General features: G+C 49.8%; 2 protein-coding genes across 2 annotated transcripts; both read left to right on the forward strand.

Annotated features, from left to right (window-relative positions):
• Nucleotides 1-7340: 7340 nt before the first annotated feature.
• On the forward strand, nucleotides 7341-12622 carry FOBCDRAFT_295069 (raptor N-terminal caspase like domain-containing protein; the record flags this gene model as incomplete). Its single annotated transcript, XM_031186072.3, has 3 exons — nucleotides 7341-8063; nucleotides 8351-11949; nucleotides 12012-12622. 3 exons carry the CDS (start codon nucleotides 7341-7343, stop codon nucleotides 12226-12228), a joined length of 4539 nt encoding a protein of 1512 aa, XP_031037207.3. The 3' UTR covers nucleotides 12229-12622.
• Nucleotides 12623-12875: 253 nt separating this feature from the next.
• On the forward strand, nucleotides 12876-15303 carry FOBCDRAFT_226511 (uncharacterized protein). The gene is made up of 3 exons (XM_031186070.3): nucleotides 12876-14131; nucleotides 14202-14645; nucleotides 14700-15303. The coding sequence occupies exons 1-3, from the start codon at nucleotides 13061-13063 to the stop codon at nucleotides 14931-14933; spliced, it is 1749 nt and encodes a 582-aa protein (XP_031037205.1). The 5' UTR covers nucleotides 12876-13060; the 3' UTR covers nucleotides 14934-15303.
• Nucleotides 15304-15313: the final 10 nt, after the last annotated feature.

The following is a 15313-nucleotide window of genomic DNA, read 5'->3' on the forward strand; positions in this document are numbered from 1 at the left end:
TCTTTAAAGCTGTTTCGCGGTGATGATTGGTTTCTTGGAGTTCTGTTTGAAGACCAAGGAGTCGCTTCTCCATTTGAGCAGAAGACTCTTGAAGCTCTGTCTCGAGGCTTCGAATGCGCGCCTCAAGTTCGGCTTTTTCATTCTCCCAATGAGGCGAAGTAGAGGTTGTGCTACTTTGAACACGGTCTTCCAGCTCCTCAATCTCTGTCTTCAGACGGCCATTCTCTGTCTTATATCGGGATAATTGATCCTTGAGCTGCTTGAGCATCTTCTCAGTGCCTTTGACATAGTGCACAGCCGACTGATAATCGCTTTCAAGTTGCGAGAGTTTCTCACGCCAAGCCGCCTCGGATTCCTGAATTTGGATTGCAAATGCTTGCTTGGTCTCTTCATGAGCGGCCGACGAGGTGGCGAGCTGAGATTCAAGATCTCTGACACGGTTCAAATCAGGCGAGTTCGTTCGTGGGTTGGGAAGATTCCGAGCACGAATAGAAGCCGTTGGGCTTATGCCACGTTCACTGAGGATGTCTTTTAGTGCGTTGTGCTGGACTGTCATCGCGTTTGTTTCAAGTTGTTGAGCGGCCAATTGATTCTTAAGATCGGTGTTGGCTGCCTGTAAGCTTTGTGTATCACGCAGCGCAGATTGAAGTTGCCTTCGAATGGTGACTCCCTCCCGGCTTGACTGTTCTTGGTATTGCTCAAGACCAGCAATACGTTCTTCTGCGCCACGTAACTTGTGAACTGCAGCCTCAAGCTCCTGTTGAGATTTCTTGACCAATTCGTTTGAGGTGGTGAGCTGATTCTGTAAAGCAGCAATGCGCTCGGCATCTGCCTTGCTTGATCCAGAAACATCTCGAGCAGAAATTTTGTCAAGGCCAGCAAGAACAGCTTGACGATTCGTTCTAGCCTCAGCCGCGTGTTTTTCTGAAAGCTCTTCCGCATCGCGTAGACGCTGGGTGGTAGCTACTAGTTCCGCAGTACGAGCTTCATGCTCAAACTTAAGCTTATTGAGTTGTGCTTCAATCTTCTCTCTCTGAGATCGTTCTTCAGCGAGCTTCGATTCCAGAAGGCCTGTCGAATCTTCTGATGCTAAAATTGCAGCTCGGAGGGAATCAAAAGTTTCACTGTGGTCCTTTGAGCTTCCAATGGCTTCTTCATACTTCTGTTGCACGTCATTCTTCTCAATGCGGAGAAGTTCAACAGCAGCGGCAACTTCAGCGTGCGCAACTGAATGCTCTCGTGCTTCGTGCTGGGCAAGGTGCAGCTCAGCCTTGAGACGTTCAACCTCTGTTGAGGTTTGTTGTTTATAACTTTCCAATTCTGCCATGCGCTTTTGGGCTGCATTCGAGGTGTCGTCTGCCAACTGTCGTGCCTTCTTCTCGGAATCAAGTTCGCTTTTCGCAGAATCGAGTCGAGACTGAAGATCTTTCTGGATGTGTAGTGCAGTTGCAAGCTTTCTGCTCAACTCACTAGACCTTCCTTCAAAATCGTCTCTTGGGCCATCAAGCTGTGGTGTGCTTGCTGAGCTTGCTCCTAGATGGGCAGCTAGCTTAGCTTTAGAATAAACGGCTTCTTGAATGGCGGCATCGCGCTGCTTTTCGGCCTCAGCGATTTGCTTCGCTGCAATTACGGCTTGCTTGTCTACTGCGGTCTGAACATTTGCTAGTTCAGACCGCATCGCCAGTAAAGCCTCGATAAGCGGTCGGTCTTCATCGTCAAAGGTTTCGGTGGCCTTGTTATCGAGCAGAGGGCTGTATGAAGTATTGGGCACGTAGCCGGCCTTGCGCGCGAGCTCTAACTCCGAAGCATACCATGCGTTCCTGTTTCGGGCCGAGTCCAGTTCCTTTAGAAGAACAACTGTTTGCGAGTTTCTACCAGAAGACCGCCTGGAAAGAGGATTGCTTGGCTGTCTCATGGGGACTGGCGGCGATGCTGGGCGGGGTGTCATTGCCGGCTTGGGAGCAACATCTGGAGGGGCATCACCTGCTCCTTGAGGACGGGTTTGTTGAGCTGGCTTCGCCTTAGATGGGTCTCCATTCACTTGATCCTGCCTTGAGCCAGCGCGCGCATTTTGTTGGATTGGCGTTCGTCGACCGTTCGATATAGGGCTTTCTGTTTCATTGATCACCTCTCGTGTGATAGGCGACCCGGAGTGCATTGTCCTTGGAGAACCCGAGGCTCCACTGCGTTCGGCGGACTGTCCTCTAACTCGTGCAACTGCAGACACGTCAACCGTAGGCCTAGCGGGCATCGGTCCCTGAGGGGGAGGGCCAGACGGAGGCATAGCTGAAGCTCTGGGAAGCTTTGTGCTGGCGGTTGCAGATTGGGGGTTTTCTGCGTCACCGTTATTGGGTGGCGATCGTTGCCCATTCGCTGGAGCAGAAGCACCTCCTACAATCAACTTCCTTGAATCCGTTGGCCCGTTGGATCCGTCTCGTGCAGGATGTGGCCGGCTGCCTTCGCTCGCACTTGGTCTACGTGAACCGTGAGCTCGTTGCTGAGCCGGCTGCTGCGCATCGTTCGGATATCGGATCTTTGAGGTATCCAAAACATAGAGAAGGCCCAAATCGCTAACAGATGTAGTTGCTGAACTTGGCTCTCCGCCGAGGACCACAATCGATTTGCCAACGGTTGTCATACTATGTCCAGAACGGGGAGATGGGGAGGGCCCCATGTTCTGAAATGTGTACCACCGTCTTGACGATATCCTAAAAGCTGCGAGGTCGCCAAGATCTGTCCCTTCTTCTGTTCGTCCTCCGAAGACGTACATCACATCGTCTACAAGAGCAGCGGCGTGCCCCTCGCGTGGCGCTGGAATATAGCCAATGCAGTCAAATTGAGACCACTTGTTAATAGCTGGATCATAACACCAAACATCATTGAACCATTGGAAACCATTCGTACCGCCAAAACTACCAGTGTGTCAGTTTCATTCGACACAGCTCGACATTGATACTTACAGATACATCTTGTCGTTAAATGTGATCATAGTGTGATTGGTACGGGCCGCGGGCATCTTGGGGCTTGTCTCGCCTTGGACCAAGATTTCCCAGCGATTATTTGGCATCTGAAGCTGGTTGAGATCGAATGCCGAAAGATCATTCATAAACAACCCCTCAACTTGGCCGCCGAAGACGTAGATTTTAGAGCCTAAGATGTTGAGTGAATGGCCATAGCGACCTGAGGGTCGCGGCCCAGCTGGTAGAGCGCGGGACCATTGTCTTGTTGCTGGGTTAAGGTTAGAGAATAGAAACTTCTACAAATTGGCAAGCTTACAGGTGTTTAAAAGATAGAGTGTCTCGTCAAGAACGTCAGCCTCATCGATCTTAGTGTCGCCTCCGTATACGATGAACGCATTGCCGACAAGCAGGCTTGAGTGTCCAACCCTTGGGCCAGGTCCTTCAGCCGTGGTTGCCAACGGGTAGCATGCCATGTTACCTCCAGCCTCGATCATCCAGAGATCGCCTTTGACTGTTGACCCGTTGATCAGACCACCCATGAGGTACACGTCTCCTTCTTTGGACGACACGGAGTTCACTGCAGCGCCATATCGAGGGAAGGGAGAGGGGTGCGTCGAGGTATACGTCAATCGGCGTTGTGACCAAGGGTATAGAGATGCATTGGGACCGTTCATGGGGGTGCCATTTCGTACCTAAAAAGAACCCAGTGGTTAGGATATCCTGGCAGAATTGGATGCAAGAGCGGGTAGAAAACTCACTGATGTATCGCTGCTTTGTTGGATTGGTTGGTCAGCACTCCCACCACGGCGTCCATGTCCATGGCCATGGCCATGGCTATGATCGGGACTACCGTTACTGCCTTCGTTATCGATTGAGTTCAAGCTCCCCGTTGGAGTTGCGCGATGTTGCAGAGAATTCTTCTCAGCTGTACGGGCGCTGGCACTTTGGATCGACCCTTGAGAACCAGATCCTGCGTCGCGACTTGCAGGCTGCGACCTCTCTGGATGCTTTTTTGATTTGAATAGGAAGGCCATGACTTATCGCAAGCAGCCGCCGAGCGGCTAGAAATCGATTCGAAAGCAGTATGTAACAATTCGCGAGAGCAATGCGATAGAAGGTCGCGAAGATAGTGCGTTGTCGTGATGCAGTCGTCGCGTGGGTCAGGGATCGTTAGGAAACGAAGCAAATACCCCGACAAGTGAGTTCCAGCCACAAGGATAGTAGCAAGAATCAATATTCGAATTTCGAAGTGGCTGGGCCAGCATTGGTAGGCTTGTCGATAGAACTGCGGATTGTTCTTTGGGAATTCCAGGGACGTGGTCAGCCTCCCGAATTCCGGTCTTCGAGAGAGGGGGCTGGCTGGCTTCGAGGCAGCCGATGCGCTGCTGCACGCCGTAGAGGAGCAAATGCTTTCTAGATCGATCTTCGTCGGCGCGGGTAACGGTCGTTTGAAGCAGATTCAGAAATTCAGACGCTAAAGAAGGCAAATGGTGACGATGCGCAAATAAAGAGCCCCTGTCGGGTTGGCGTAGGAAAAGATGTGAGATGAAAAGAAAGTGGTGATGGTCAGGTACGAAATGAGTAAGGTAGCCAACAAAAGCCTGCGACAGCTGTAGCGGAATGGAACCTGACAGCACAAAGACGGATGGGGCTTGACTTACTTGGTCCTTGTCAACCTCCTATGGTGGCCTCGACGACCTTTCGCCTCCTGTTGCTAGCTGGCTGTCTTTTAAAGGCCAGTCCTTTCGCTTCTATACCCTGGTGGTCCCAACCAATTATCATAGATTCCACTGCGCCCCTGGACGGTTGAAGACCGGCGTCAGTTAAGACCCGACGATATTTAGGGGTTCCACGCAAACCAGTCAATGTACAGTGTCATTGAGCACAGTCTTGCAGTGGCTATAGTAAGGAAAATGTTTTTTTTTTTTTTTTAGAACTCGACTCGGGCCACTTGGCTCAAGAAAGTTCTTTCATGTGCCTTGCAAGTGCCAAATGCCAAACTTGGACATTTATAGTGTCTCGAGTCCATTCTACAGTGCTATCCTTCATGTGTTGTTGCACATCCTGCCGAGGGCTACCTACAGGCAACACAACATCGTCATTGCTGATCGAAGCTCTTGTTCCACGCCACAAAGGGGAAACAAATTACTGTCCACCGCCAGGGCTATTGTCTAAATGCCTTGCCTTATAATTGGTGACAAGACGGTGTCGCGACTTGTGCATTCAACTTTTAGCCAGGGTCTCTTTGTTCCTTGCATCTTGAAGGTGGAGACACCCTGGGGATTGGGAACAGGAAGCTGAAGATATTCGCCCAATCAGCTATACTTTGTGCCCCTTTCGTACATTGTGCCTGGCAGTAAGGTGCACTTGACCTATTCAAGATCTGAGCATTGCACATGCAGTATGATACAGATTTCAAGTTACGCATATTTTGAAGCCAGAGCAGGGTGTTGGTTATGAAAAGTACCGCCAAACACAAGTTCCATACAACGTTTTTTAGTTCTTGTTAAACGTAAAAAGGTTATGAAACGGCCTGGCACATGAAGACCCCTACTCGAACTTCTCCAACTTTATGACTTTTTTTATAGACTTTTATCTACGTAGACCTAATACTGCCCTTATTTATGGTTGGTCCCTTTAATTAGTAGGCTCTCAGTGGTAATGGTAGGTACTAACCATGGTGCTAACCTTAAGGTAGGTGCCTTAGTAGGTATGTCGCGAACTTATTCCTTACTCACATACTGTACCTATATCACATCACTCGCCTCTCACCAAAGAAATGGTCAGCATCCAACGTTGGCTTTCGGATGGAAGCAATACCAAGTACTCCGTACTCTCATATTCGCCAATCAGGCTTCAATTCCCCCGACTGCACACGTACCGACTAGGAAGTTTTAAAGCTTCGTTTCCTCGTCTCTATAGAATTGGAATCATGAAGCCTGCCCACTAACGTAGGATACCTTATCCCTATTGGGTGACCAGGATGTGGTTTCATGTTTCTCGGGCGCTAACATCGTCAAACCCAACGGCGTACGCACGCCAAGGTAAATTACCTACTTCTTCCCTCTGGCTTAGCCCCACCGAACTCCCTCTTGAAGGAACAATGTAATTAAAAATAAAGGGGTGGAAATCCGGCACCCCGTTAATAGTAGCGGCTTGTTCAGGTTAACATGGAGCACTTACTAGGTACCTATATATGGGTTGCACAGTATCGATATAGGTGTTTCTCGCAAGCCAGAATAGTCCAGCGAAACCCGCACTCCGCAACTTTCTATAGTAGATACCCGACAGCTTCACTCCGTAGTGGCCAGCAGATCTCACAAGTTCCAGTCCTCAAACCCAGTACTTTATGATAGATTCGAAAGGACACTTGGATCGATCATTCTGGCTTCTGCTGCAAGGCCGTACTCGGCTCTTGGGATGACACGCATCATACCGGTGAACCAGCTTATTTGCCCCATACTCGCGGGCTCATTCTTCGTGACGGCAAACAGTCGATGTCCTGGATGCTGATTTTGTTATGCTAGCACAATTTAAAGAAACATACCCTGCTGCTCAGCTATTGGGGGTTCTTAGATTCCAATCAATATTTGGTCTGCGTTATAAACGCATTGATTATCCATTTTGGTTTTACCAATGGTGAGTCCATGGAGCCATTACAATTGAAATTGACACAATATTCACACATGAGTTTCAGTTAGATAACCATACATCATACCCTCTGCATTGTACAGTCGGGGCGGTATCAAATTCATGAGCTAGAGGAGAAAGAAACCTCAGCGAGCTCGAGGACTAACAAGCCACACGCAGATCACGTGCAGTCACCTTCTCCAGTGTCTTGTGGCTTGCTACTTCAGCCCACCTCATGCTAATGGGCTGGCCAGAGAAGGTAAGAGAACTTTGGACCTCTATCCTAAGTGATAGAAAGACTTGGGTTGGCTCAATATATATGGTATTTATTGAACATTATACTACCTAGTTCAGGTGTGTTGGGCACCTTGCTTCGAGATCGGAAGTTTTCTTACGCCCTGAGGGCTGGCCAGCCAGGGTTTCTATTGGAGCGGGGGCAAAAACAATCAATCCAGTAAGACTCATCACATTAGGTGAGGTCGGTAAGTAACAAGAACATTACCCTATGTCCATACCAAACCTTACATTGCTCAGCATTCAAGCATTTGAATGACCAGCAATAGTGCTGTTGCACGTAAGCAAAACCTCATTTGAAGATTTAGAGATATTTCAATCATAATCAAACTACGATTTATATTTGCCTTACTATATGCGTGCTGCCTTTATGTGCAAGTGAAGACGCCAGCACTAACGTAACCAGATGGTGTACTAGGAATTATTAGTTTCTGCCTTTATGCTGGTCAGCTGCCAATGAACACTAGACCTCATCATTTGCTTCTCTCGACCACCGTCGAAAGTCTCCCAACTGCTTTCGGGTATTCTACACCTAAGCGCAGTGACCAACCCATAGTGAAACAGGCTCAAAAAAAGGGCTATCATCCGCAATGCCGGCTTGAGCTACACAGACAGCTGTGTCGTTCCAATAGACGTCACTTCCTCCACATCTTTACACCTACTAAGCCAGCCAAACCCGCTTCACTGCAAGCTCCTCCACCAACGCTAGACTTATCAACCCACGCCCGTCACGACAACCCGCGCATCTCGGCCACAACCAACTACCTGCGTCGATCGCGATACTTTTACGGTTATTCGGGCGTCATGGCGCTGCGATCCGACGTGAACGGCATCACTGCGCCTACCGCTGAGCCTAACGGAGCTGCCTCGGCAGCGCGACCCAGGATGAACGGCCGTTCAACCTCGAACGATGCTACCAGGAGCGACGACGATGATCAACGACCGTTGAGCGCACCAAACCGGCGCAACGGAAGCATAGCGCTCGAGACAAGAGACGACATCGAGCATCACCAGAAAACGCGGCCTTCCAAGCCAATACTCCTCCGGTCGAAGAGCGACTACGCGCCCCGGCCGATGGAAGAGCCTGAGCCAACAGAAGATGACATACCTGAATGGGGTGCTAGACATGGTTTTGAGGATCATTATCAGTCGGAGGACATCATATCTCAGCTGGCTAACGTGAGTTTCCCCTCTCAATCATGTCAATTTGCCGGTTAGTCATCTTGGATACACCCAGCTTCTGTATCATGCTCGACAGATGCAAGATAAAGAATACCTGGTTGTAGTGTGCCGTGGCACGTGGAAACAAGCACCTCGGGCATCAGCCTCGAGCCTCCCGGCAACTTGATCACCTGTTAGATGTCTTCTGCATCAGCCCTAGAGGAATAGATCCATTGCTGACTCGGGGACCATTCATGCACGATATTCATGTTGCCCTGGGTTTACCTAGCTAATTATGCCCTCAGAACTGGTATATGTATTTTACCGATAAACGACATGAGACGACAGGCAAACCTAAACCACTACAATACGAACTTCAAGATTGGCGGCAGAGAGACAGGTTAAAAACAGTGTCTGCAGCTCTCGCGGTGTGTTTGAATATAGGAGTTGAACCCCCTGACCAGCTCAAGACCAACCCAGGTGCGAAGCTCGAGGCCTGGACAGATCCTACAATACCTCCCATCCAGAAAGCCCTCGAAAACATTGGCAAGTCACTTCAGGCGCAGTACGAAACGCTTGCGATAAGAGCGCGATACAAACAATACCTAGATCCCTCCGTCGAGGAGACAAAGAAATTCTGCATCTCGTTACGCAGAAATGCCAAGGATGAACGTGTTTTGCTTCACTATAACGGTCACGGCGTGCCCAAGCCAACCGCATCAGGCGAGATTTGGGTTTTTAATAAGAACTACACACAATACATCCCTGTATCACTGTACGACCTGCAACATTGGCTTCAAGCTCCCACCATCTTTGTCTGGGATTGTTCTGAAGCCGGCAACATTCTCAACAACTACCATCGATTTGTTGAGAAGCATGAAGAAGAGGAGGAGGAGGCCGCAGAGCGCGACCCAAACTACACGAAAACTAATTTCAGGCCTTATATCCATCTGGCTGCCTGCGCTGTCAAAGAGAATCTCCCGACAAACCCTCTTCTGCCTGCTGATCTGTTCACAGCTTGCCTCACCACTCCCATTGAGATGGCTCTGTGGTTCTTCGTTCTGCAGAACCCCCTCAAGACCAATATCAGCCCAGAGCGGGCAAAAAAACTACCCGGTCGCCTCCAGGAGCGGCGAACACCACTGGGGGAACTTAATTGGATCTTCACTGCTATCACAGACAGCATTGCGTGGACAACACTGCCTCGTGATCTCTTCCGGAAATTCTTTCGACAAGACCTGATGGTGGCAGCGCTGTTCCGCAATTTTCTTCTTGCCCAACGCGTCATGACGGTCTATGGATGCCACCCTCAGTCCTATCCTAAGCTACCCGACACCCACCAGCACCCATTGTGGGAGACCTGGGATCTAGCCGTTGACATGGCATTGGCCCAGCTCCCTATGCTTGAAAAGAAAGAGAGCGAAGGCTTTGATTATGAATATCAAAACTCGACATTCTTCACAGAACAGCTTACTGCTTTCGATGTTTATCTTACTAGGGGCGATGCAATGGCCCAAAAGTCACCCGACCAGTTACCGGTTGTGCTCCAGGTACTGCTCAGCCAACAACACCGGGTTCGTGCTCTTATCTTACTCGGCCGGTTTCTCGACCTAGGTCCGTGGTCTGTTCAGCTCGCTCTCAGTATTGGCATCTTCCCATATGTCCTCAAACTCTTACAGTCGGCTGCGGCCGAGTTGAAGCCAGTTATGGTCTTCATCTGGGCTCGTCTCATTGCAGTGGACCTTTCTTGTCAGCAGGACCTCATCAAAGATAGCGGCTATAGCTACTTCGCACAGATTCTGAAACCCTCCGAAGGATTGCCTGTTGTTGACAGCGACGAACACAAGGCAATGTGCGCTTTTATTCTCGCTATGCTATGCAAGGATTACAAAAATGGGCAAATGGTCTGTAACCAGACAGAGATTATGTCATATTGTTTAACTCATCTTCAAAATGAGGAGAACCCTCTTCTGCGCCAGTGGGCATGTCTCTGTATAAGCCAGCTTTGGCAAGACCTTCCAGAGGCCAAGTGGCGTGGAATCAGGGAGAATGCATACGTCAAGCTCGCTTATCTCGTGAGGGACCCTTGTTGCGAGGTACGGGCAGCGATGATTCATGCCATGACTACATTTCTGGGTATTCCTGATCTGACAGAGGAAGTGGCCCGTATTGAGGAGTCTATTGCATGGACGATACTTGACATGGGTAATGATGGAAGCCCAATGGTCCGCAAGGAGTTCATTGTGTTTCTTTCTCATTTTGCTATTCGCTTTGAGAGCAAGTTTTTAGTTGCAGCTTACGAACAACTGGTTGAGGAGAAGGAGTATCTCATATTCCCTCCCCAAGATGACGGCCAGGAACACAAGATGGGCTTGCATTACGCAAGGCCGGATAATCGCAACAAGGATGGTACCATCAAGCCAATGGCCCATGGTCTATCTCATAACACAGTATATATGGCGTTGTGGAAGCTGGCTCTCGTTCTCAGTGTGGATCCTCATCCTGAGGTACAACGCGAAGCGACTATCGTTGTAGACTTTGTTCACAACGCGCTGCTCAGCTCAAAAGTCGGAGTTCAGACGCAGCTAGTCATGGCAGAGATTCGAAAGCGTACGGCAAGGACAGCACATAAGCATACTCCGAGTGCAAGCCAGCGAAATAATGCTCCTGGCACTTCTAACTCGCAGCCTTTACCCTCCCCAGGACTCCTTCGTCGAACTGCGAGCTTGCTTTTTCCATCACTGGTCACCAATGAGGACAAATCAAGACCGACAACCCCGACTTTGCCCCGATCACCATCCCTGAAACTCACGCCGAATCAAATACCGGTGCCTGCAGAGCAAAACGATCGACCATCATCGCTGGCTCAATACAATGTTGCGCATGAACCCTATTCAGGCGCATACAAAGAGCGGGATCTGATGAAGCCTCCTGCACTGCCTCTCAAGAGCAAATTCCTGGAATGGTCAATTGAGTATTTCCGTGAACCACAGATGAAGCCGAGTGAGGCAGATGAACCTGGAAGTACCGAATACAATGAGCGTCTTTGGCGAAGAGCTCGGAATGAAACCATTTTCAGAGAAACTCAGCCATTGAAGCAACAAGCGGGAAGTCACAAATGGAATAATCAACTTGGGATCATCAACAATGGTGCTCAACCTGCTAAGATGACCTTCCATCAATTTGAAGATCATCTTGCTGTAGCGGACGACGGTAACACTGTTTACGTATGGGACTGGAAGAAGCAAGGACGATTGAGTCGTTTCAGTAACGGTAATCCAGAAGGCTCCAAGATCAGCGACATGAAGTTCATCAACGAAGACGACCAGGCGATGCTACTGACAGGATCATCTGACGGTGTGATCAGAGTTTATCGCAACTACGAATCGGATAGAGCCATTGAACTTGCATCATCCTGGCGTGCCTTAACACACATGGTACCCAGTAACGTCAACTCTGGCATGGTGTTCGACTGGCAACAAGTCACTGGTCGAGTCCTTGTTGCTGGCGATGTCCGAGTAATTCGAGTGTGGTATGCCGCTTACGAGACGTGTGTCATGGATATCCCAGCACGCTCGGGCTCCTGCGTGACTTCGCTCACCTCGGATCAAATGACGGGTAACATGTTTGTTGCCGGCTTCGGAGACGGTGCCGTTCGAGTTTTTGACACCAGAAACCGACCTCAAGAGTCTATGGTGCGCAAATGGAAGGATGAGTCAGATCGACAATGGATCAAGAGCGTACATATGCAGCGCGGCGGACAACGCGAGCTCCTGAGTGCAAGCAGGAATGGCAAAGTCAAAATCTGGGATATTCGCATGGATAAGCCGCTGCACTCATTCCAAACAACACGAGACACACTTAGAACAGCCAGCACTCATGAACATCTACCAGTCTTTGCAGTGTAAGTATTAATTCAGCGCAAGGATCATGAATCACAGGGACTGGAACTAACTCGATTGACAGGGGTACATCGGCCCACGCAGTGAAGGTCTTTAATCTTGATGGGCATGAGCTTTCGAATGTTGAGCCCTATTCAAGCTTTCTACAACAGAACCGCAGCTCGCCTATATCGGCCACTGCATTCCACCCTCATCGACCAATTCTTGGATGTGCTGCTCGAGGTGATCAACATATCAACTTGTTCACTTGCGAGAAATCGGAGTCTCTGCACCCAAGCTAGCGTCCTTGGGGCGGCAGGTTCCGCTTATAGCAATGCATAGGAGAGGACAAATGAGACGGGATGTATTGATTGCCCGGACCATGGAGGAAGGGTGTCATCCAGGGCTCGAATCATGGGGATACGGATGTGGGGTTCAAACGGGTGGTAACGATAGCTGTATAGGTTGCATATCATATCATCCAGGATTTCTTTCGATGCCGGCGTTTAGGAGTAGGCAAGACAAGCGAGGCGATGGAGGCTCAGGACGAAGCGAATCTCGTTCCACAACGGATACATCTCGTCGGCGTCGTCAAATTCCGCGACGTTGGGCGGAAATGGTTTCGTTAGAATATAGGACGGGACATTGGAGAGATGTATGATAAACCTTAATATGAATTGCTAATTTGAGCCTGGGGCTTGTGGTCTTTGCGTATATGGACACTAAAAAGAAAAGCAACCGTTTAGATGGCATTTTCTTTGGATCAAAATGCTGGGGTTAATAAGGTCGGGTGTTTTACTATTAGTTCGGTGCTTGATAACCCCACCATGACGCCGCAGTTGAAATGGAATGGCATGGCGGGGCAGGAACCCCGCTGCGCGCGCCCTGACTGATGGGCAACCACCACTTCATATTTTTATGCGTCACCTTATTCTCTCCCACCTAGTCACCGACACAGTCACCATCGTTAGTATCTCCTGATTCTAGTCCGATCTCGTTCTGAGCCTCCCCTAACTTTGGTCATATCGAAACACCTCCAATCGCGTGTTTCTATATCAACCCTCCCTCGTCAACCGACACGAGTGATTGCGCGAGAACGAAACCCAACGAAACACATATTCGAGTAACTTCACCATGGCTGATGCCCCTGCTGAGCAAGCTGCTGCCCCCCCTCCCGCCGAACAGGCTCCCGCCGTTAGTGGTGAAGCCGTCGAGGGCGGAGAGGCTGGCCCCTCAAAGAAGGCATTGAAGAAGGCTGAGGCGAAGGCTAAGAAGGAAGCTGAGAAGGCACGCCGAGCTGCTGAACACGAAGCCCGACAGTCTGCTGCAAAGGCTGCTGCTGGAAATACCGAAGACCTCGCTAAAGACAACTATGGAGATTCCACTCATCTTACCAAGATCGATGCGGAGCGAGTCAAGCTCCGAAACCTGAGCGATGAGCATCTCGGCAAGACCATCAAGCTTCGTGCGTGGATCCAGAATGCGCGCATGCAAGGTGCTAAGATGGCCTTTGTTGAGCTTCGCGAGGAGCGTGACTGGGCTATCCAGGGCGTCGTCGCGGCCAGCAGTGAAGGCACACCTGTCTCTAAGCAGATGGTCAAGTGGATCGGTAGTCTAAATCTAGAAGGCTACATTCTTGTCGAAGCTAAGGTTGTGAAGCCCCAAGAGCCAGTCAAGAGCGTGAAGGTCTCCAATTACGAGCTACATATCTCTAAGTGCTACGTAATCAGCCCTGGCCCTCAAGTTCTTGGCATGGGTCTTGCTGTTGCCAACCGGCCTGTTACCAACTTTGACGATGAAGACGCTGGTGGCCCTGTCGAGGAGGTCAAGGAAGGCGTTGACAATTTAAGCCTTGAGAACGTCCCTGGTGCCAGCATGGCAACTCATTTGAACAACCCCGTTATGCACAAGCGAGCTCCTGTTCAGCAAGCCATAGCCGATGTACGACTGGCCGTTCGCAAGCTGTTTGTCGAGTACCTTGAAGCTCGCGACTTTGTCCAATTTGAGGCGCCTTGCCTCATTGGAGCTGCCTCTGAAGGAGGATCCAACGTGTTCGGCATGCCCTACTTTGACAAGCAGGCTTACTTGGCCCAATCTCCCCAATTCTACAAGCAATACGAGATTGCTGGTGGCCGGAAGCGTGTTCTGTGCATCGGGCCTGTATTTCGAGCTGAGAACTCTAACACCCCTAGACACATGACAGAAGTAAACATCCCTATTTGCCCTACCAGACTCGCTCGTTTACACAGGGGATAGCACTGACCTGCATCAATAGTTCACCGGTCTTGATCTTGAGATGGAAATCGAGGACCATTACCACGAGGTCCGCGACATGCTCGAGGGGGTTCTTCTTCATATCTTCCGAGGGCTTCAGGAGCGATGTGCCGAGCAGATTGCTCTTGTTCGAACGGTTTACCCTTCTGAGGACTTTCTTTTGCCCAAGCCCGGTAAGGAGGTTCGCCTTACATTCGCTGAGGGTCAGGCACTCCTTAGAGCTGAGGGTCCGGAGGAGTACCGCAACGTCTCTGATGAAGAGGACATGAGTACACCGCAAGAGAAGGCACTAGGCGCTCTTATCCGGGAAAAGTACAGCACCGACTTCTACGTCCTTGACAAGTTCCCCGAGGGTGCTCGACCTTTCTATGCCCTGGAGGACCCCGAGAATCCCAAGGTTACTAATGCCTTCGATTTCTTTATGCGTGGGCAAGAGATTCTATCTGTATGGCACCCTCTACTATATCGTTTGTCTAGTCGTCACTAACTGGTTCAACAGGGTGGTCAACGTATTCACGTTCCGGAGACTCTGGAAGCACGAATTCGTACAAAGGGTATCGACCCTAAAAGCCAAGGCATCAAGGAGTATGTCGACATTTTCCGCAGTGCCGGTGTTCCCCCTCACGGCGGCGGTGGTATTGGCTTGGACCGTGTGGTTGCGTGGTATTTGAACCTTCCAAGCGTGCACTTGGCAAGCTATTATCCTCGTACACCCAAGAGACTCTTGCCTTAAGAAGTTGAAAGGACCTAGAAGTTGTAGGATTTCTAGAATGTGAGAACTACTAAAATACAGATGAGAAAGGGAAACTGGAGAACAAGAGACAAGACTACAGACAGTTCCGGGGATTATGACAAAAACAAGATTTGAATATTCCAGCCAAGAAGTTCCCCGTTTGTGTAAACCAGGTCAAAACGGAATTGTATTGTAAGCTGGTGATGACTCCTTTGTATTAAACACAATGTAACGAGTGAAGTTGTGAGTTAGAATAAACAAACATATCCAGAACGTCAACATCAAAGACTCGTGAGATTAAAGTGTTCCAGGTATGAGATAGGCTGGGTTGGTCTGCTGAAAAGAAGCAACTCCGCAAATGGATCAATTGAGTTTCAGCA

The sequence above is a fragment of the Fusarium oxysporum genome, chromosome VI (genome assembly GCF_013085055.1).
Source record: "Fusarium oxysporum Fo47 chromosome VI, complete sequence".
Taxonomy (NCBI): Eukaryota; Fungi; Ascomycota; class Sordariomycetes; order Hypocreales; family Nectriaceae; genus Fusarium; species Fusarium oxysporum.